Consider the following 21,433-nt stretch of genomic DNA (forward strand, 5'->3'; position numbering starts at 1 on the left):
CTCATCACAATCCACACCTGTAACTTGTGACTTGTCATCACCTACAAGATGAGCCTTATAACACTCAAAGGAACCATCAAAAAATTGCTTATGCCTAAAAATCCACATACATCAAATAAGATTAACATCACAAGGACGAGGAACTTAATCCCATGTCTTATTTCTAATAAGAGCATCAAATTTAGATTGCATTGCAGATTTCTTATTCGGGTCGAATAAGGCAAGCTTGGGGTTTTAAGGTATGAAAAAGATGTTGTGGTCCGGTTTAGAGATTGTTAGGATGAATATATTGTGGGGTTTAACAATGCCTTTCATGCTACGCATGGTGATAGCCCATGTAGGTACAGGTGGTGTTGGTTGGATTGGTGGTGAGGTAGAGGGAAAGGAGGTAGCAGTGGTTGAGTTGGTCAGAGAATGGTTGTTGATTTATTAGTGAGGGTGGGTGGTTTGTTGTGGTTGTCGGTGTTGGTTGTCAAACATGGAAATATTTAATATATAGTAATTGTAGTTTATTACGGCGTTATCCTTATTTCTTGTCTAACCATTAGCCATTCTCCAATTGATTGACATAACTTTCCAATCCACTGACCGGTAGAAAAAGTTTTGAAAATAAATTAGGTTAAGTATCCAATCGATTGGTTAGTTACAAAAATCTTTGGAAAGAGAATGAACATATTCTTAGTCACTTGGATTGGCCTAGAAAATAATTTTCATGATAAAAACATTTAAAAACTATTTTTAAGGGGTGTGTGCGTGTGTGTGACTTGCCTTAGTACTTTAAAAGCTATTCCTTACTTTTACAAAAAAATCGGGTCACTCAGACAGACACATAGACAGACATAACCTGGTGAGTTTTCACACTTCATCTGACGCTTCAAGATTATTTGTTGGATTTCTCCTTATCTTATAAGCACTTTAATCTTGAGTCTCTTTTTGTTGATGAAGTGTGAGATGTTTCTCTCATTAGGTTTTTATCATCAAGGTTGAAAGCTATCACCACCGACTTTAATTATCATTGTCATCATCAAAATATCAGAGAGGACCTTTTGTGGAATTGTTAACTTTATCCCTAGAAGCACATAGGTCCATGTTTTCCCATTTTTTATGATAACACATCTTTCAAGGGCGGTGGTAAAATAAATAAACAAATATATTAGGAGTGATTAAACTCCCTCTCGATTAAGTAGAGATTTTAGTCTACTCCCCATGAGAGTATACTTCTCCCCCTTTGTCATAATCAAAAACGTAAAAAAAATAATCAAAATACATAGATCTCGTGTAAAAGGAACAAGTTACCTTATAGAGTTGGATAGTAGCAATTTAGAGTAAAATAGGGAAAATCCGAGTTTTGCTGTTATTTCAAATGAGGAGAGATTTACTTTATATAGGAGAAAATTTGGCTTAAAAAGTAAATAATTCATGAGTCAAATACATGAGATAATCGATTATGCTAATCAATTATCTCATAGGAATAATCAGTTGTTCTAGCCACAAATGAAAGGTTTTAATATTTAGTTGTTGCTAGTCATTAAGAGACTTGATCCAATTGATTTGAGCATTACAAAACAAAATAATCGATTTTGACATTAGAAATAATAGATTATTTAGTTGAAAAACAACTCCCAATTAATCACATAATTCCCTAATCAATTACTATACCCTAAAAATGTTTTTAGGTGATTTTAGCAACAACAGAAAAAAAAATACTCATCAAAGATTTTAAATGTGTGTGTGTTTGAGTTGCATTAGTAGCTTAGGAGTTACTCTCTTATTTTCACAAGATTCTAGTTACTCAAACAAACACGACCATGCGAGCTTGCACTTTTCCTCTTTCACAACTCTGAACCTTCAAGTTCTTTGTGTGATACACCGATCATATAAACACTTTACTAAAATCTTAAATCTTCTACTTGACGAGCTTTATTACAAGCAGTGCTTGGATGAAGATGAAGCCATGAGGCGGGAAGCGGGATTTGAAAGTGAAAAAGAAATGAACAGTAAAATCTATTTCTCATTATTGTAAACAGAGTACATGTAGTTTATATATTACAGTGTGGCCTAAGCCCATTTGTGATTAGGCCCAATATGCTTAATATTCAAATGAGCCCAATATGCTTAATACCCCTCCTTAAGCTTGGGGTATATGCTGTGTAGTCCAAGCTTAGCTAAGTTTTCAGTGAAAGGCTTTAAATCCAAAGGTTTTGTGAGAATGTCAGCTAGTTGTTGATTTGAAGAAACTGGAAGTAATCGAAACAATTTTTGTTGTAATTTTTCGCGTACAAAATGACAGTCCATGTCGAGGTGTTTGGTACGTTCATGGAAAGAGGAGTTATTGGCAATGTGTATGGCAGATGCATTATCACAGTATAAGGTTGCTGGTTGTGTGAACGGTACACGTAATTCAGTCAAGACATTGGTGAGACATTGTATTTCGCAAACGGTTGAAGCCATTGATCTATACTCTGCTTCAGTTGAACTTCTGGAGATTGTGGGTTGTTTCTTCGATTTCTAGGAGATGAGTGATTCGCCGAGATAGATGCAATAGCCGGTTACAGATCTTCGTGTTTCTGGGCAAGTGGCCCAGTCTGAATCGGAGAAGGCTCTGAGCTGAAGTGTGGAGTTGCTTGGGAAGGAAATGCCTTGAGCTGGAGATGATTTCAAGTAACGCAGGACACGGATAGCTGCTGAATGGTGAAGGTCTGTAGGAGAGTGCATATGTTGACTGAGTTGTTGTACAGCATAGGAAATGTCGGGTCGTGTGTTGAGTAGATATATTAACTGTCCAATCAAATGGCGGTATGGTGTTGGATCTTCAAGAGCAGTACCGTTGGTGGAAGTGAGTCTTGTATCTCTTGTCATGGGGGTGGAAGATGGTTTGCAGCCAAGCAAACCTGCAGTGTCCAACAGGTCGAGTATGTATTTTCTTTGTGAAACATTGATGCCTGTGTTGTTGAGAGCTAGCTCGAGTCCTAGGAAGTACTTCATGTGCCCAAGGTCTTTTATATGAAAATGATTCTTTAAAGTCTGCTTTGTGGATTGGATGATATCCATATTGTTACCTGCAATTAGAATGTCATCAACATAAATTAAAATGAATGTATGGTAGTTTTTAGAATTATGGATAAATAAATAATGGTCTGATGTGTATTGTGTGTAATTGTTGGCAGTTAAAACAGTAGATAAATTCTCAAACCATTGTCTACTAGATTGTTTGAGACCATAGATTGATTTGAGAAGTTTACATACTGCATTGGGTTGAGAATCTTTCATGCCTTTAGGCATAGACATGTAAACTTCTTCAACCAAATTGCCATGAAGAAAGGCATTATGCACATCAAGTTGAAATATGTGAAGATTTAAAGAAGAAGCAAGGGAGAGAATTAATCTTACAGTAGTTAGCTTAGCAACAGGGGAAAAAGTTTCAAAGTAGTCTATACCTTGGATTTGGTTAAAGCCTTGAGCTATTAACCTGGCCTTGTGTCTTTCTATAGTACCATTTGAGTTGAATTTGATTTTGTATACCCATTTACATCCAATGGGCTTCTTACCTTTGGGCAGAGTGGTTAGTTGCCAAGTATTATTTGCAGTAAGAGCATCAATCTCATCATTCATTGCCTTGATCCATTCAGGATATTGGCTAGCTTCTTTATAGTTTTTAGGAGTGACATTTGTAGTTATAGCAGATATATAAGAAAAGAAAGCAGGGGATATATGTTCATATGATATGTATTTGGAAATGTCATATAAAGGTGAAGAAAAAACAGTATTGCAGTCAAAATCTTTTAAGTGTGCAGGGGCAGACCTAATTCTTGTTGAGGTTCTAGTTAAAGGTTGGTGATCTTGTGTAGGAATGGTAGGGATTGGAGGCTGCACCTGTGTGTTGGATTGGTCAGTTAGGTTTTGAGAGATGCTGGGAAAAGATGTTGGTGATTGAATGGCAGTAGGGGACTGAACATCAGGGGTGATTTGTATAGGTTCAATTGCAGTAGTGATTTGAGTGTTAGATGGTTATGTTGGGGGGTTGATATGATCAAATAAAAAAGGGATGGTGGAGGTATGTGGATCAAGAATTATATTGTCAGTATGTGGAGGATGATTGGGTGTATAGGGGAATATATCTTCATGGAAATAACAGTTTTTGGATATGAAAGTAGATCTGTTATCCAAATTGAACAAGAGGTATCCTTTTATTCCTATAGGGAATCCTAAGAAAAGGCATTTTACAGCTCTAGGGTCTAATTTATCTCTATTCTTATGAAGAGAAGATGCATAGACAAGAGAGCCAAAGGTTCTTAATTCAGTATAAGAGGGTATAGTTTGGAAAAGTAATTGGAAAGGTGTTTTATTCTGTAATAAAGGGCTACAGATTCTATTAATTAGGAAAGTAGCATGGCATAAGGCATAGGACCAAAAGAATTTAGGGAGATTATCATGAAATAGAAGAGATCTAGTAACATTGAGAAAGTGTCTATGTTTCCTTTCAACTATAGAGTTTTGTTGTGGTGTTTCCACACAACTTCTTTGGTGAATAATTCCTAGGGATGCATAGTAAGATGGCATGAGGAATTCAGTCCCATTATCACTTCTAATTGTCTTAATGGTGCATGAAAAGTGATTTTGGCAGTAAGTGATGAAGTTTCTAATATGCAATCTAGTTTCAGCTTTATTATGCATTAAAAGGGTCCAAGTATATCGGGAAAAATCATCAACAACAGTTAAGAAATAATGATAACCATCCATAGAGGGGTGAGAGATAGGTCCCCATATGTCCATATGAACCAATTCAAAGCATTTAGTAGTAAAAGATTGACTTGTAGGGAAAGGAAGTTTAGTTTGCTTGGATAAATGACAAGTATGACAATTAGAAAGTTTAGAAGATTTGATAATAGGAAATTGTTTACACATGGTTTGTAAAACATCAAATGAAGGGTGGCCTAACCTATGGTGTCATAAATTGGAAGTACAATTCAAAGTGGTGCTATTTCTAATGGAATTACAATTAACATGTTGTATGGGTAATCTGTCCAAAATATAGAGATTATTATGCTGTGTCACCCGTCCAATCGTTTGCTTGGTACACACATCCTGAATGAAACAGGAAGTGTGTGAGAATGTGATGGTGTAAGGTGATGTTAAGCATAATTTGGACAGGGATATAAGACTAAAGGTAAAGGCAGGCATATAGAAAACATTATGCAGTTGAAATTTATCATCAAAGACAATAGAACCAGAATAATTGACAGTCATAGCAGTACCATTAGGTAGATGTATGCTAACAGGGGGAATGCATATGATAGTATGAAAATTCTGAATGAAAGGGCAGACATGATGGGATGCACCCGAGTCTAATATCCAGGCAGACATGTTATGAAGGAAATTACCTAAAGAAGAAATACCTAAGATCACTGCAGTCTCTGAATTGGCTTTAGGATTTTGGTTATCCTTCCTGGATTGCTGTAAGAGATGGATGAGATGTTGGTAATCCTCCTTTGAGATGGAGAGTTCCTTATCTGTAGTCGTGGTTGTCTTGGAATCTCCTGCAGCTTTAGAGTTCTTCGAACGATATCCGGGAGGGAAGCCATGCTTAAAGTAACAGTTGTCAATAGTGTGATTGGTTTTGCTACAATTTGTGCATAGCATAGGGGTTTTAGGGTTAGGTTTGGATTTAGGTTTATTGGAGGAGTTGGCATAAAGAACTGTTGGAGTGGTGGAAGAAATAGGGGTTTGTTGTTGTTGTGCTATTAAGGAGTATACTTTGCTGATATTGGGCAGAGGGTCCATAAGAAGTATCTGAGTACGAACACTATGGTATGAATCATTGAGGCCTTTGAGGAAACAAGTAATGTATTCCATGTGTTTGTATGTACGCACGGCCTTAGCAAGATCACAGGTACATGGCGTAGGGCATGTACAGGATGGGGTTGGTCGTAAATCCTCAAGCTCATCCCAGAGGATTTTAAGATCCGTGAAGTAGGTGGATAAAGAACGATCTCCTTGTTGTGTAGAGTGGAGATCGCGTAAAAGATCAGAGAAACGGAAATGGTTACCTTTCGTAAATCTTTCTCGGAGATCTTCCCAAAGATCAAACGCTGAGTCAAAGCAAATAGTACTTTGTGCGATATGAGGAGAAAGCGTTCGATTGATCCACGAAAGAACCATGCTGTTAGCACGATCCCAGAGCTCGAAATCAGGGTTTGTGGAAGCCGGTTTGAGGAGGACTCCATTGATGAAATTGATCTTGTTCTTGGATGTTAAAGCCCTGCGCATGGATTTGCTCCAATTGTGGTAGTTGTTGTCGTCTAGAGGAGGAGAAACAAGGGTTGCGCCTGGGTTTTCGCCTGGATGTAGATAATAAGGGTTTCTTGGGTTGAGGCTTGGATCCTCTGGTTTGGATGAAGTGTCGGGTGTGGTTTTAGGTGTTTCTTCATCAGATGAAGAAGACATGGTGATGAAGGAGAAGGTGAGTATGAAAAGGAAAAAAAAACTAGGGTTTATACACTGATACCATATTACAAGCAGTGCTTGGATGAAGATGAAGCCATGAGGCGGGAAGCGGAATTTGAAAGTGAAAAAGAAATGAACAGTAAAATCTATTTCTCATTATTGTAAACAGAGTACATGTAGTTTATATATTACAGTGTGGCCTAAGCCCATTTGTGATTAGGCCCAATATGCTTAAAATTCAAATGAGCCCAATATGCTTAATAAGCTTTGATATATCTTCAAGTTAATCACCATCATCAAAGAGTTGAAAAGATATCACCACCAACTTCCATAACAACGTCATAAAATCATCAAAACATTTAACAACATAATAATCATTAATTTCCTATTTGCAAGCACATAAATCTACCCGTACAACAAGAAATATGATTTTTTTTTTTGCCGTAACATGATAACATATATATTATATTCAAGTTACAAAATTATCCTTGTGAAACAATTACAAACATACTTTATATTTTGAAAAGCACTATAGTAATTCAAAAACCCATCTTTCCATTTAAACACTTCACCATCATAATTTAACCGGATCATACCGTTGATAAACGGGTCCCACAACTCTCCCCGAATCACATGCCACATCAGTTACGACGTTAGTGCACCGTCATCCTCTCTAGTACAACAACAAACAGAGACACACACCAACGATTTTTTTCAAATTAAAACACTTTCACTTTTTCAAACATTTCTGTTTTTCTTTTTTCTAACTAACAAAAACCTCAACGGACACACACTCACTCACTCACATTAAAAACCAAACATTTAATATAACCCTCTTGTTGTTGTAACATTTTGAATGCTCATTCAATAAACTCACGAGAATCTCACTCCTTCTCCTTCTTCAATTCTTCACTTTCTGTTTCAGATCTCATCTCATTCCACAAATCTTCTTCTTTTTCTGCTTTTTCAAATTACTAATTAATTACTAGTATGCCTCAGGATAATAGCTTATTAAACTCGATTTTCGCTTCAACTTCGAAAAGGATATTGAATTTGAAGAGTTCAGTTTTCAACAACAGTGATCTGAATGATGAGATCAATGATCATGAATTAGCTCATAGGAAAGCAGAAGAAGCAGGTAACACTATGAAACATTTATTGGGACAATGTAACAATGTTTGTATGTGTTTGTTTCTATACTATAATGTTGTCTTGTGTTTGGATTTTGTAGCGTTGAGGAGGAATGAAGCAGCGGAATGGCTTAGAGAAATGGATGAAGTGGCTTGTTTAACATTGAGTAAACAACCTTCTGAGGAAGAGTTTTGTCGTGCTCTTCGGAATGGGCTTATTCTTTGTAATGTTCTTAATAGAGTTAATCCGGGTGCTGTTCTTAAGGTGGTGGATAATCATGTTCTTGAGGTTGATTCTTTGGAGGGACATGCACATTCTGCTATTCAGTATTTTGAAAACATGAAGAATTTTCTTGATGCTGTTGAGGATATGACTCTCTTGACATTTGAAGCTTCTGATTTGGAAAAGGTTTGGACTTGCACTTTGAATTCATAGTATGCACATAGTAATTTGGAAAAGACTTTCATGATTTCCGTCAGGTGTTGTGTTGTTGTCGCAAACTTTAGGTAGATGTGTAGTTATGGTTATAGCTTGGTAGCAACTATCATGATGAGCTAGCTTTTGGTGTTGAATTTGGAGCAAAACCAAATTATTAGTGTCTCCATTTCCATTTTAATTCCAACTTTTTCGATTTTTGGAGGTTTAGTGTTTGTTTTTGTGTGACTGTAGGGTGGTTCATCAGGTAAAGTTGTGGACTGCATTCTCTGTTTGAAAGGGTACTATGAATGGAAGCTATCAGGTGGAGTTGGGGTTTGGAGGTATGGAGGAACTGTCAGAATTACTTCTCTCCCCAAAGGTGCTCCTTCTTCCAATTTGGGAAGTGAAAGCACTGATGTGTCCCTCGAGGAATCTCAATCCTTGGAGTATCAACAGTTGCTTGAATTTCTTCATATGTCTCCTGAGGTTTCAATTGAAGAAACCAAAACTGCAAGTGCATTGGCTTTCCTGTTTGATCACTTTGGACTCAAACTTCTCCAGGCTTTCGTCAGAGAGACCGATGAGGCTGATGATCTACCGCTCAATGCAATGGTCGGTAAGATCTTTTCCGTTGTGTTATAATTTCTTGTTTAAATCTACGCCAGTTTTGTTGCTTGATTTCTAAGAAATTGAATTCACGCGTAAAGGTTCGTGTAATCTTATTTGATTAGGTGAAATTTTGTAGGTAATTGACACATTTCTGAACAAGATAGTAAAGGACTTCTCCGCATTACTTGCTTCTCAAGGCACTCAGGTACTTCAAAGTTAATGTATCTTTTTACCAACATTGCATATTACAGTTGGCGATAGTTTAGTCTGTTCCAATCATCTAAAATATAGTTCTACAAATTGTCGGCAGCTTGCATTTTTCCTCAAGAAAATATTGAAAGGGGATGATGGTTGTTGTCTTTCCAAGAGAGAATTCATGGAAGCTATCGCATTATATCTTAATCAAAGAAGTAGTTTGGCGTCGAATGATTTATCTAAATTCTGCACTTGTGGTGGAAAACGCTATAATAGTACTCAGCATAATGTCAATTATTCAGTCAAACATGCTGAAATAATTGATGCTCAGCAGAAACAACTCGAGGTATATTATTGCGAAAGTTGCACCTACTGTTTTCGACGCTTTATCCCGAAAGATCATATTAGCATAGCACCACACACTCTCTAATGAAAATTTCTCTTGCTCTAGGAAATGAAATACTTCTTGGAGGAGATAAAGCAGGAGGTCAAACAGATTCAACGTCAGTGGGACCAAGAACGGATCCGGCTCGGTAACAATCTAAGAATCACTTTTCCATGAGAAATTACCTCCATGCACATAAAATGTTCTGATGAAATATTCTTTCATAATCTTGATTGAGTTGTCTGTTGTTTCAGAGAATCATATAAAGAGCCTTGAGGTGACATCCTCTTCCTACCACAAAATTTTAGAGGAGAATCGCTCGCTTTATAATCAAGTACAAGACCTCAAAGGTACGTAAAATATGAAATAAACACTTTTTCGACAATCACATACACGATTTATCTATGTTAATAAGCATGCTGTCTTACAGGAGCCATTAGGGTCTATTGTAGAGTGAGACCCTTCTTACCGGGGCAACAATCAAACGGACAATCTACGGTTGATTATATAGGAGAAGATGGAAACATAATGATTGTGAATCCCCTTAAGCAAGGAAAAGATGCGAGAAAGGTATTTTCATTCAACAAGGTGTTCGCAACAAATGCCACACAAGGTATAGTAAAATTTTGACATATCATTCCATAATGTAATACTATATTCTACTACTTTCTTATCATATTGTAAAGCTTTATATGTGATGATATGTTTTTCTTCTGCAGAACAAATATACGTCGATACTCAACCATTGGTTAGATCGGTTTTAGATGGCTATAATGGATGTATCTTTGCATATGGACAGACTGGGTCCGGAAAGACCTACACGATGGTAATGTTATATATACGAAAATAAATGCTTGCATGTATTAGCTTTTATCACATGTGACATATTCACTTCAATTGGAGTACTTCCATATATCTATCAGTAATCTTTTTTATTGCATGCACCACTACAAAGAACACATTACCATGTTACCTAGTTTTCTCAACACTTGTAAACCTGCTTCTTCAGGCTTCTCGGAGACCAAGATCGTTGACTTTTCATTTCTACAGGACAATGTTGTTAGTCAAGGGTTTTTAAAACAGTATTGACCACACAATCACGTTCTTGACACGAGACTTTAACTTTGGCTCCAAATGGTTTGGTTCCAAACTAGAGATTGGAGATTTGTGAAGATTTTGGAGATGATAAAAAAGACGAGATGAAAGATGAAGAGAAGTTTGATATGGTAGAAGCAGGAAAAGCCATAGAAGTTCTCTATTTTTTTGTTGTTGTTGTGTTTGTTTTTCTCTGAAAACATAACAACTTCAGAGAAAAACAAACACAGCAACAACAACAAAAAAATAGAGAGTTTATATGGTTTTTCCTGCTTTTACCATATCAAACTTCTCTTCATGTTTCATCTCGTTTTCTTTATCATCTCCAAAATCTTCACAAATCTCCAATCTCTCGTTTGTAACCAAACCATTTGGAACCAAAGTTGAACTCTCATGTCAACAGTGATTTTGTGGTCAATGTTTTGAAATCCCTTGACCAAACAACATTGTCTTGTGGAAATGAAAAACCAACGATCTTGGTCTCCGAGAAGCTTGGAGAAGCACATACTTCAATGTAATTAACTGAATTTAGTGCTTGTATAGAGTGGTCCAGATCTGATGACCGAAGAGACATGGGGCGTAAACTATAGGGCTTTGCGCGACTTATTTCACATATCAAAGGAAAGGGCAGAAGCAATAAAATACGAAGTTAGCGTCCAAATGATTGAAATATACAATGAACAAGTGAGAGATTTGCTAGTCAGTGATGGCTCTAACAGAAGATATCCTTCACAATACCTTATTTATTGCATTTGTTACATCAAATTCTTTACTTTCTTTTTGATTTTAGAACAACATTTACTTTTTGGCTTGTTCATTTTCTTGACAATATATACATTAGATATACGAAACAACTCTCAGTTGAATGGACTTAATGTGCCTGATGCATGTTTGGTTCCGGTTAGTTGTACTCAAGATGTTCTTGATTTAATGAAAATTGGTCAAAAGAACCGTGCCGTGGGTGCTACTGCTCTAAATGAACGAAGCAGTCGTTCTCATAGGTAAAGTATCTTCCTCATAATCTAGATGGCTACACTAGTCTCTAACCATAACTATTTTAACTTGCTAAAAAAATTTACCACCTAATTGCAGTGTGTTGACAATTCATGTAAGAGGAAGAGACTTAGTTTCTAATTCAGTTCTTAAGGGCTGTCTCCATCTCGTGGATTTGGCTGGAAGTGAGAGAGTGGAGAAATCTGAGGCTGTTGGAGAGAGACTAAAAGAGGCACAACATATTAATAAATCTCTTTCTGCACTTGGCGACGTTATCTCGGCTCTGGCGCAGAAGAGTCAACATATTCCTTACAGAAATAGCAAGCTCACACAAGTTTTACAAGATTCATTAGGTAACCATGCAATCTGAATACCGATATTTTCTATTTTCTATTTTCTATTTTCTATTTTCAAGTTTCTTAATTAACATTGTGTTTATTTTTCTTCGTGCTAATAGGTGGTCATGCAAAGACTTTGATGTTTGTTCATATAAATCCTGAAGTCAATGCCTTTGGGGAGACAATTAGCACATTGAAGTTTGCTGAGAGGGTTGCATCTATTGAACTTGGAGCTGCTAAATCTAATAAAGAAACTGGTGAAATCCGAGAGCTAAAGGAAGAGGTGTGTTTTTCTATCATAATAATAACTAGTGCAAATTTCTAAAGAACTATGCTAAATACCAGCCTAAACATTTTATAGATTTCAAATATCAAATTGGCATTGGAAAGGAAGGAAACTGAAATGGAGCAATTGAAATCTGGAACTGCACGGAATGCAACAGAATCTCAGAAATCAAGAGCTGTTTCACCTTTCCGTTTGCCCAAATATAGTACTAGTGGCAGCATGAAGCCTGAAATTAGTCAAAGATCCATTGATGATAGAAGCTCCGAGGTTAGTGAATTTCTGTTAAAAATAATACTTAACTAGTACTAGTACGCCATACTAACTAAGAAGCATTCACACAGACACGAACACTCTGACACACAGATACTAGTAGTAGTAGTAGTAACACGTATTAGACACCAGACATTATCAATTTGAAGTGTCTGTGAAGAGCATACTTTGTATTATCTAAATCAAAATTTCTATTTTCAGGCTAAAAATTATTCTTCGGGTAAGCAAAGAAGGTCGAGATTTCCCTCAACATTTATGGACAAGGACTCCATACCGAAAATGTCTCTTCTTTCCGAAGAAAAGTCAGTTAGCTCAGGGAAGCACAATAGATCACCATCACCTCCAATCAGAAGATCAATTTCCACGGATAGAGGTTCAGTCACTAAAAGCAAGATCAAAACTGACAATGTAGAAAACCAACCAATTTTGAAGCATCTAATTCCAGCTAGAGTACCTGTAAACAAATCTCTTGTCACAATGACACAATCTACAGAACATAACAACAAATCTCTTGTCACAATGACACAATCTACAGAACATAACTCAAATGTGTATCTGCATTCACAAGAGGCTGTGAAGCACGGCGGCAACATTTCTGAACCTGTCTATAATCTTCAGAAAGTAAGCATTAGGAAAGTTCATCAAGAACATGAAGAGGAACGGTTCAAACAACCATTTGCAGTAGTAAAACAAATTGGTGTTAGGAAAAGCAAAGCTGACAATAATAAGGTCAAGGCCAGACATCTTCAACAATCTCCCTTTAGGATTCGGAAGACTGATGAAATCGTAGAGCCGCCTCGAAAGCGTGATTACTCAGAGCCGGAAAATGATTTTAGCTTTATGGAGTCTACAATTAATAGTGCATCAAATGTTCAAAAGAAACGTCACGACATTTCAAGGAATTCTCAGAATCTTGAATCAAGGTATGGCTAAAAGAACCACCCCCAAGTTTTCTACTTAGTTAGACTTTTATCATTGAAAACCATAAATAAGCATTTGTTTTGGTCACATGCAGATGTATTATGCAAGGAGCTGAACCATTGTCTTCTAGTAAAGTTGAAAACAAACTTTTAAGTGGTCGCAATTCATCCATGCATGAACTTAAAAGAAGTCGATCGACGCCACGAGGAAAGTTTTTTGTATTATAATGATGAGTTCAGTTTATGTATAGCGACTGTTTTTTATGTGCATGTTGAATTGCCACTTATAGCTTTGTATAGATCTCAAGGTCTTTGAGGTCTGTTTCTGTGATCTTTATCTGATGTTGTGTTTTGTCATGCTGCTTTGTAGTCACGAGGTGTTGTTCTATATATATAGGACACAATTTTTTTATGTTGCCTTATATTGTTCTTATTCAAGGTTTACTTACTCCATATCTTCCTTGATTTGATTGTATAAATAACTGATCAATCATGAACAAGTACATATGATAAACATGATGGTTCATGATGATGAGTAGAGGGTAAAATATTGATGTATCAACGGATTGAGTTAAGAATAGAAATGCAATTAGATTTGAACACCACATCTTCATTTAAAATTCTAATATATAAAATTTAGTTATTTTGGTTATGAGTTGGTTGACTTTTGTCTTTATAAAAATGAACTAGATTTCTTTATTGTTGACATAACAATAAATATTTGATTAGATGGATGAAGTAGCTCAATTGATAATTAGTAGTTGGGTTAGCACTCCAATACTCAAGTTAGTATATGAGGGAGAAGAGCGAAGTGAATAGCAAATTCGCTATTAAGTACGAGTAAATTGCAGAGAGTCATTGGATGCACATGCAGTTGAGATATTTGTTATCATCGTGAGAAAAATTCTCGTATGTCAAGGTGATTCTAGAAGAATAATCATTTTCTCATAGTGGTCGACCGGGATCAATATGACCGATCCGAAACACTTGTCAATCTTGACTTCAAAAATGAGTCAAACACTTCTCAGAAAATCACTCAAACAAAATTTGAAAATAAATAAACCTGCAAACCAAAATGAAATAAAGTCATCATATATGCTAATTTGTGAATACTAAAATCAAAATTCAACAAGCCTAATTATAGTAATAGAAAATAATGGTCCTTTCACTAATTTATTAAAGTAATTAAAATCAACTTGTGCATGCATAATAGACTTTACATCTAGTTAATTGTTGTCTTTTTTGTTGGTTTGTGATTGTTGACTTTTTTGTTGTTGCAATAAACATAAGTAAACTGGCGTATTCAAATATATATTAAGATGTATTTATAATACTCTATATTTAAAGATCAAAAGAACATCTACCAAACATGATATTTACTATAATTAGTAGCATTGCAACTTATTTCAATTTTTTAAGTTAAGAAACATTAACCTATTAATAGACAAAAACAAAATGAAGAAACTTCTATTGTTAACATCTTATCAACAACCTTGCATATATTTTATTCCTAAAACTGATTCTTGATTTATGCGTATTTCAGAATGTTATGTCAACAATTAACTCTTCTGTCAAAGTTGGGCCAATGAGCGTTCCTGAACCACCTCCATGGAAGAAATCTTCAAAAGATAATGCCATAAGAAAATACACCCCTCATAATTTTGTTACCTTTGTGTATCAAACAAAATTAGGAGAATCATTTCGTAGCGTAGCATTGACATGGTGCAAGAATCTCATAGAACATACCCTTTCTATAATTGTGGAAAAACCTTATGACGAAGTCAAATTTACCTGCAAGATTGATTTAGCATCAGGACAATCTTGGGGAAAAAAAGGTCTCAAATCCTTCGAAGTAGAAGGGTCGAGAGTAGATATTTATTGGGATTTTCGACATGCGAAATTCTCCAATAGTCCAGAACCTTGCTCAGGCTATTATGTTGCCTTGATTTACAAGAAAAAGGTACTTTTGTTACTTGGAGATTTAGAAGATGATGCTTATGAACGAACCAAATCAAAACCATCGTTAGACGAGTCTGCCTTGTTATGCAAGAAAGAGAATGTACAAGGGAAAAAGATGTTTTGTACCAAGGCTATGTTGGAAGAGGGTAAACCAGAACACGACGTCGTTATCGAGACATCCCTTTCGGGGCCGGATGATCCAGAAATGTGGATTAGCATAGATGGAATATTGGCTAGTAGAATAATGAACTTGAATTGGAAATTTAGAGGAAATGAAATTGTAATGGTGAATAATTTACCTGTACAAATACTTTGGGATGTGCATGATTGGTTGTTCAATGACCTTGGTTCAGGCCCTGCCTTGTTTATTTTCAAGCGAGGATCCATGGAACATGCTATTGATTCTAATGGCAGAGAATGCACAGAAATAAATGAAGATTGTAACAAACATGACTTAGTAGATGATAATTCAACTACAAGAAGTTTTTTTCATTTTCTATATGCTTGGAGAATTGATTGATGTTCATTGTTAGTGTTTTCTAGAATTGTTGCTTTCTTTTATTTAAAGTGAAAGTTTTAGTTTCAAAGTTTATCTTCTTTATTAGCATTTGATTTAGAGTTATTAAAAGTATTGGTTCAATGATACATTTTTTTGTTTAAGCTGCTTGAACCAAAATGAAACCACCAAAATAACCAAACTATTTTGATACAATTAAGTTTCTTAATTCACCATGTTCATTTGTTTTTCCAACTCGCATATTAAAATATTAACATTAAATGTTTATCGTTACTGGCTTTAGCTCGTTTAGCTTCTTTCTATCATTTATTGTGACAAAATATTCAGAACTAGTAAGCTTTAAAAACATAATTGTAGCACTTACAACTTGTGACCAAATGGAAGAGGCGGGAGAGTTAACAGTCCCTAGACACTCTCTTGAACAAGATTTTATGCGACTTGACAAATCAACCAATGATGTTGAACAATCAGCTGTCAAATTACTTGCATCTAGGGGAAGGCCTGTCGCCTGTTCTATTTATGTCACATGTGCATCCATATACATAATTGAACTTCAAGCAAATTTGAGGTTGCCAATAGATTTGAGGCACGTATATTTATATGCACATTGAAATTTAATGTTTGCTTATGGCTTAATTTGTTCTGATGGCATAATTGCTAACTTTCAGATTAATAAGTCAAGAAACAAATAAAATTGCAAGCTAAGAACCTAACGAAGATCAAGATGCTGCCAGAAACTGGTTTATTTTATATAGCAGGAAAGTAACCCGATTTTAGATTTTCAATTTACTAAATAGTCTTTTGCCATTACTGGAATAATAATGATGATTTTGATGTCTACAAAAATTTTGGCATTTCAAAACACATAATAACCTACAGAAGGTTTTACCACAACACCGGGAAAAAGAAAGCCAGGTTATTCTACAATTTTTTAGTAAAATTCATTATTTTGGTTTAGGATGTCCTGTGGCCTTTGTTAATAATAGATTGGATAAAAAGTTAAATGGATGATGATTTCGGGATGTTTTTCTCCCTGGTGGATTTACGTGATAATTACTTATCCGTCATCGTTTCCAAGAAAGTGATAAATTGTAATTCCTTGTGTCGAAATAGGTTATTACTCGAACACTGTCGAATAAATCGGTTAATTTTGTCTTGTTCCAAATCAGTTAATTCTTTGTGGAGGTTGGTGAGTATCAATTGACTGTTGATGATGGATTCCACATGAATTATATCATTCTCTCCATTTATCACCTTTAACATCGTTAAATTGCTCATTAAGAATTTTAAATTGATTTTGAATGTCTTCAATGGAATCAAGAGTCATGATGTCATTCAACTTTTTCAAATCCTACAAAATAGCCCCAATGCATTTAGTCGTTCATATAAAATATAATACAAAATGGTTTGAAGAACCTAACATGAATTTGGAAGGAAGGGTCGGCCAGTCTATTTCAACTTTTAAAAAATAAATATTTTCTTTGTATTTTTTAAAATAGATTTTTTAATTTTGTTTTTCAAAATATTACAAGTTTTTTATATTAGTTTTTGCTAAAATGAAACAATTATTTTGACATCATATAACATAAACATACATTATTAAATATCAAAACCTAGTTAAATCGCAATTTTTTCAAAAAGTTGTATTTTAAAAATAATTTTTTATGAAAATATATTTGAAATAGCTTCAAGTGATTTTTTAAAAGTTTGATATCCAATTTTTTCCCCATAATTAGATGAAATACCTAAAATCACATTTTAAGAATAACTATTCAAACCAAATTTTCATTTGAAGCTTTTATAAAAAGTTTTTTTGTAAAATTTTTTTACACAAAAATTTGTAACACTATAGAAATCATTTAAAAAAATAACAAAACAAACGGACCATAAATTGTATGTTGAAAATCTGTTATGAAGTGTAATTGAAAAGTGAATATAAATTTAAATTTGTAATGTGAAATTTGGTTGAAATTTGAGTTGGTGAAATTGGTTTGGCTAGAAATGCATGAAACCTGAAAAAGCATGTGAATGGGTCTCACTATAGCTTGATATGGCTTCAAAATGATTTAAAAAACTTAGCATGAACTTGGAATGAAGGGTGCAGATTGTATGTTGAAAATTTGTTATGAAGTGTAACTGAAAAGTGAATGTAAATTTGAATTTGTAATGTGAATTTGGTTAAAATTTGAGTTGGTGAAATTGGTTTTTTCTCGAAATACATGAAACCTGAAAAAGCATATGAATGAGTCTCACTTTAGCTTGATGCATGAACTTGGATCAACTGGAATATCGTCCTTGGACCTCCTCTTTTTATTTGTACCACACCTAAAAATACAATGTAGAATAATAACAAAAATATTTAGCCTAAAAATTAATTTGAATTTAATTTAGTTTTAAATTTAATTTTTATTAATTTTTAAATCAACAAAAGTTAGTAAAATAAGCAAAATACTATTAATTGAATAAAAATGCACGTAATGAACATGAATATATTCTTTTGATTTTAATGAAAATAATGTAAATGGACACACACACACACACACACATATATATATATATATATATATATATATATATATATATATATATATATATATATATATATATATATATATATATTTTTTAATAAAATGAGAAATGATGAATTAACAGAAAATGTCTGACTAATTATATGCATCAGATGAAAAAATGAGGTATTAAAGAGAGGTTATTTTTCCATTGTGAGGGTTAGAATTATGTATATTATAGAAATATTGATCATATTAATACCGTCCTTGAGAAGCTAAGTGTCACGGAGTCGATGTTTACATCATGGTTTGAAGCAAATAATAAATATCATGAGGCTAGATTGTTAACATACAACAATTTTGTGTTCGAGTTTGTCTATGCCAAGCCCCGACAAAGAGGTTACACAATTGGTAGGCAGTGGCGGAGCCAGGAACCTGGTCTAGGGGGTGCAAATTTAAAATTTTTAATTAATAATTATAACAATATATATTAAAAAATATATTCTATTTATAAAATTATACATACTTTACAACTGAATTCTAAATGTTTTTTTTATGTGAAAGTATTAAATAATCAACTCTATATAAAATTTAATGAACACGTCTTTTATCGTTATTTAAGGAGTTTAACTCACAGAAAATTATTTTTTTCATGATTTAAATTCACTAGTATTAAAGTGACAATGTGTAATTAAGTGATTTTTGAGTTCATAAGTATTTTTAATAATCTTTTAATCAATATTTGAGTTTATAAGTACAATAATACAAGAATTTTTTAAAATTCAGTTGCTTTTCATTTTATTAAGCGATTTCTAGAAAAAAAATTTAAAAAAAATTCAGTTGCTTTTCATTTTATTAAGCGATTTCTAGGAAAAAATTAAAAAAAAAGAACATTTTTCACACGTAGTTTCTAGTATCCATTGGTAAATAACATGTCAACGCTCTTAAAGAGAGCAAATTCTAAAGTTCATTAAAAAATAGAACAAACTCTAATATCGTTAACAATTAAATATTATTTATTAAATTAAATAATCATGAATATTATACACTTAAATTAAAGTTTTTGATGGAATAAATAAATACCACAATTTTTTGAAAGAGTTTAGAACTAGAGAAAATATGAAATATAAAAATAAGAACAAATGATTAATTTAAATTTTGACTTAAAGAGTTCTTTTTTGAGGGGGTTCAAAAAGCAAATTATATAGAAATTTGGATTGTTTTTATAAAAACCAGGGGGTTCAATTGAACCCCCTCAATATACTCTCCCTCTGCCACTGTTGGTAGGTTAGTTTGGGTTCCTTCAGTCACTGGTGAATTGTATTATCTTCGAATGGTGTTAACTTAAGTCAGAGTTCCGAAAAGTTACGATGAGATAAAAATTGTTAACAACGTTAAATATGATATTTTTCGGTATACATGTTTGGCTATGGGGTTTATTGGAGATGATAAGGAATTCAAGCAGCAATTACGGAGGCAAACCACTGGGGATCAGGTCATTATTTAAGATTACTTTATGTCCATATGTTATTGCCGAGTAGCTTGAATAGGTCATCTTATGTATGAAAAAAATGTTGCATTTATTATCTGACGTTATATTGTACGCTCAACAGATACTTACCAGAAATAAAGGTATCAATTAATGAGTTGAATGATATTATAATGCTTATTTGTATATTCTTATTGTTGATATTTGTAAATATAGTGTTAAGACTATTTGTATATAGAATAGTCCCACATCGACTATATTATGTAATTAGCTATAATCTCTCTGTATATAATAAAGTCTCTGTAGTGCTTTACAAAATACATAGTTTATTCAAATGTCGCTTAGTCTGTCGTATCTTAATATGGTATCTAGAGCCTACTAAGAGGAAATTCTTTGTCATGTTTTACTAGGTTGACCTACTGTCTTCCGGTGAGAAATTTTCCTCTGCAAACCTTGTCATCACTCCGGTTTGCCTATTTTTTTTAGCGACTATCTTGATACTGTTCATCACCGCGGTACTGTTCACAAGAAAAACAAATTTGCTCGATTTTGTCCCCTGATCACAGATCCGGTCTCTGTTTCTTCTTCCGAATTGCAAAAATCTGCACTCCAGTTCAAACAACCCCGTTCTTGTTAACTTGAAGCTATGGGAGATTCATTTACTAAAGTTCCGCCGATCCCATGTGAAAAACTAACAGGATCAGCAAATTATAACGTATGGGCTCATGTTGTCGATATGTGGTTTAACATTCAGGGATATGAAGAGCACCTAACCACAAAATTGTCTGTCGTGGCAGCCGACAAACTCGCTAAATGGAAGAAAAATGATGCCTCTCTGTGTACTGTGTTGTGGTTTTCCATAGCACCTAACCTCCAAGTTCAGTACCAAGCCTTTTCCACTTGTTATGAGGTATGGGAAAAGGCCAAAAAAGTTTTTTCCAACGATGTTCACTCTCTATACAGTGTCATCCATAAACTCAACACACTGACGTTGGAAAATATAGATTTGCAAGCTTATCTCAGTAAGTAGGGGTGGGAATAGGCCAGGCCGGCCTACAGGGGCCTACGGCCCAGCCTACATAGGCCTAGGCCTAGGGGTGGAAATAGGCTAGGCTAGGCTAGGCTTTAGAAGGCCTAGGCCTGGCCTACGATAAACTTAAAAGGCCTAAGCCTGGTCTAAGGCCTATCATAGGCTCAGTTTTTTGGCCTGGCATATATATATATATATATATATATATATATATATATATATATATATATATATATATATATATATATATATATATATATATATAGATATGTATATAGATATAACTTTTTTTCCTAATATATATGCATACATGAACCAACTTATTTAACATATCTCTAATATATATGAAAATATAGGTCGACCTATAAGGCTTCATAGGCTTTTTTAATAGCCTAAGTCTGGCCTATTAAATAAAATAGGCTTTTAAAAAAGCCTAAGCCTGACCTATTTATTAAATAGGCCTGGCCTTGCCTAGGCCTATGTAGGCTGGGCCATAGGCCCCTGTAGGCCGGCCTGGCCTATTCTCACCCCTACCTAGGCCAGGCCAGGCCTATTTAATAAAGAGACCAGGCTTAGGATTTTTTAAAAGCCTATTTTATTTAATAGGCCAGGCTTAGGCTATTAAAAAAGCCTATGAAGCCTTATAGGTCGGCCTATATTTTCATATATATTAGAGATATGTTAAATAAGTTAGTTCATGTATGCATATATATTAGAAAAAAAAGATATATATATATATATATATATATATATATATATATATATATATATATATATATAACAGATGCTAAATAGGTTCAATTATATATGTATATATATGCCGACCTACAAGACATCTTAAGTTATAT

General features: G+C 34.3%; 1 protein-coding gene across 3 annotated transcripts; it reads left to right on the top strand.

The window, feature by feature from the left end:
* Positions 1-6,896: 6,896 nt before the first annotated feature.
* On the top strand, positions 6,897-13,630 carry LOC131615679 (kinesin-like protein KIN-14F). 3 transcript variants are annotated; one of them, XM_058886826.1, is made up of 16 exons: positions 6,898-7,582; positions 7,676-7,983; positions 8,245-8,604; positions 8,738-8,806; positions 8,912-9,142; positions 9,248-9,329; positions 9,436-9,531; positions 9,612-9,794; positions 9,901-10,007; positions 10,820-10,998; positions 11,113-11,277; positions 11,369-11,622; positions 11,727-11,890; positions 11,969-12,160; positions 12,365-13,086; positions 13,179-13,629. In XM_058886826.1, the coding sequence occupies exons 1-16, from the start codon at positions 7,435-7,437 to the stop codon at positions 13,309-13,311; spliced, it is 3,393 nt and encodes a 1,130-aa protein (XP_058742809.1). In that variant the 5' UTR covers positions 6,898-7,434; the 3' UTR covers positions 13,312-13,629. The 3 variants fall into 3 exon arrangements, with proteins under 3 accessions (XP_058742808.1, XP_058742809.1, XP_058742810.1); XM_058886825.1 differs by having other exon boundaries at positions 6,897-7,582; positions 10,820-11,277; positions 13,179-13,630; XM_058886827.1 differs by lacking the exon at positions 6,898-7,582 and having other exon boundaries at positions 7,845-7,983; positions 8,245-8,608; positions 13,179-13,628.
* The last annotated feature ends 7,803 nt before the right edge of the window (positions 13,631-21,433 follow it).

The sequence above is a fragment of the Vicia villosa genome, linkage group LG7 (assembly GCF_029867415.1).
Source record: "Vicia villosa cultivar HV-30 ecotype Madison, WI linkage group LG7, Vvil1.0, whole genome shotgun sequence".
NCBI classification, from domain to species: Eukaryota; Viridiplantae; Streptophyta; class Magnoliopsida; order Fabales; family Fabaceae; genus Vicia; species Vicia villosa.

Bases quoted from the DNA above. Each gene is read 5' to 3' on its own strand.
- LOC131615679 (XM_058886825.1), top strand. From the start codon at position 7,435: ATGCCTCAGGATAATAGCTTATTAAACTCGATTTTCGCTTCAACTTCG. The intron at 9,143-9,247 runs GTATATTATTGC...CTCTTGCTCTAG, and splicing joins CTCAGCAGAAACAACTCGAG to GAAATGAAATACTTCTTGGA. The intron at 9,330-9,435 runs GTAACAATCTAA...CTGTTGTTTCAG, and splicing joins CCAAGAACGGATCCGGCTCG to AGAATCATATAAAGAGCCTT.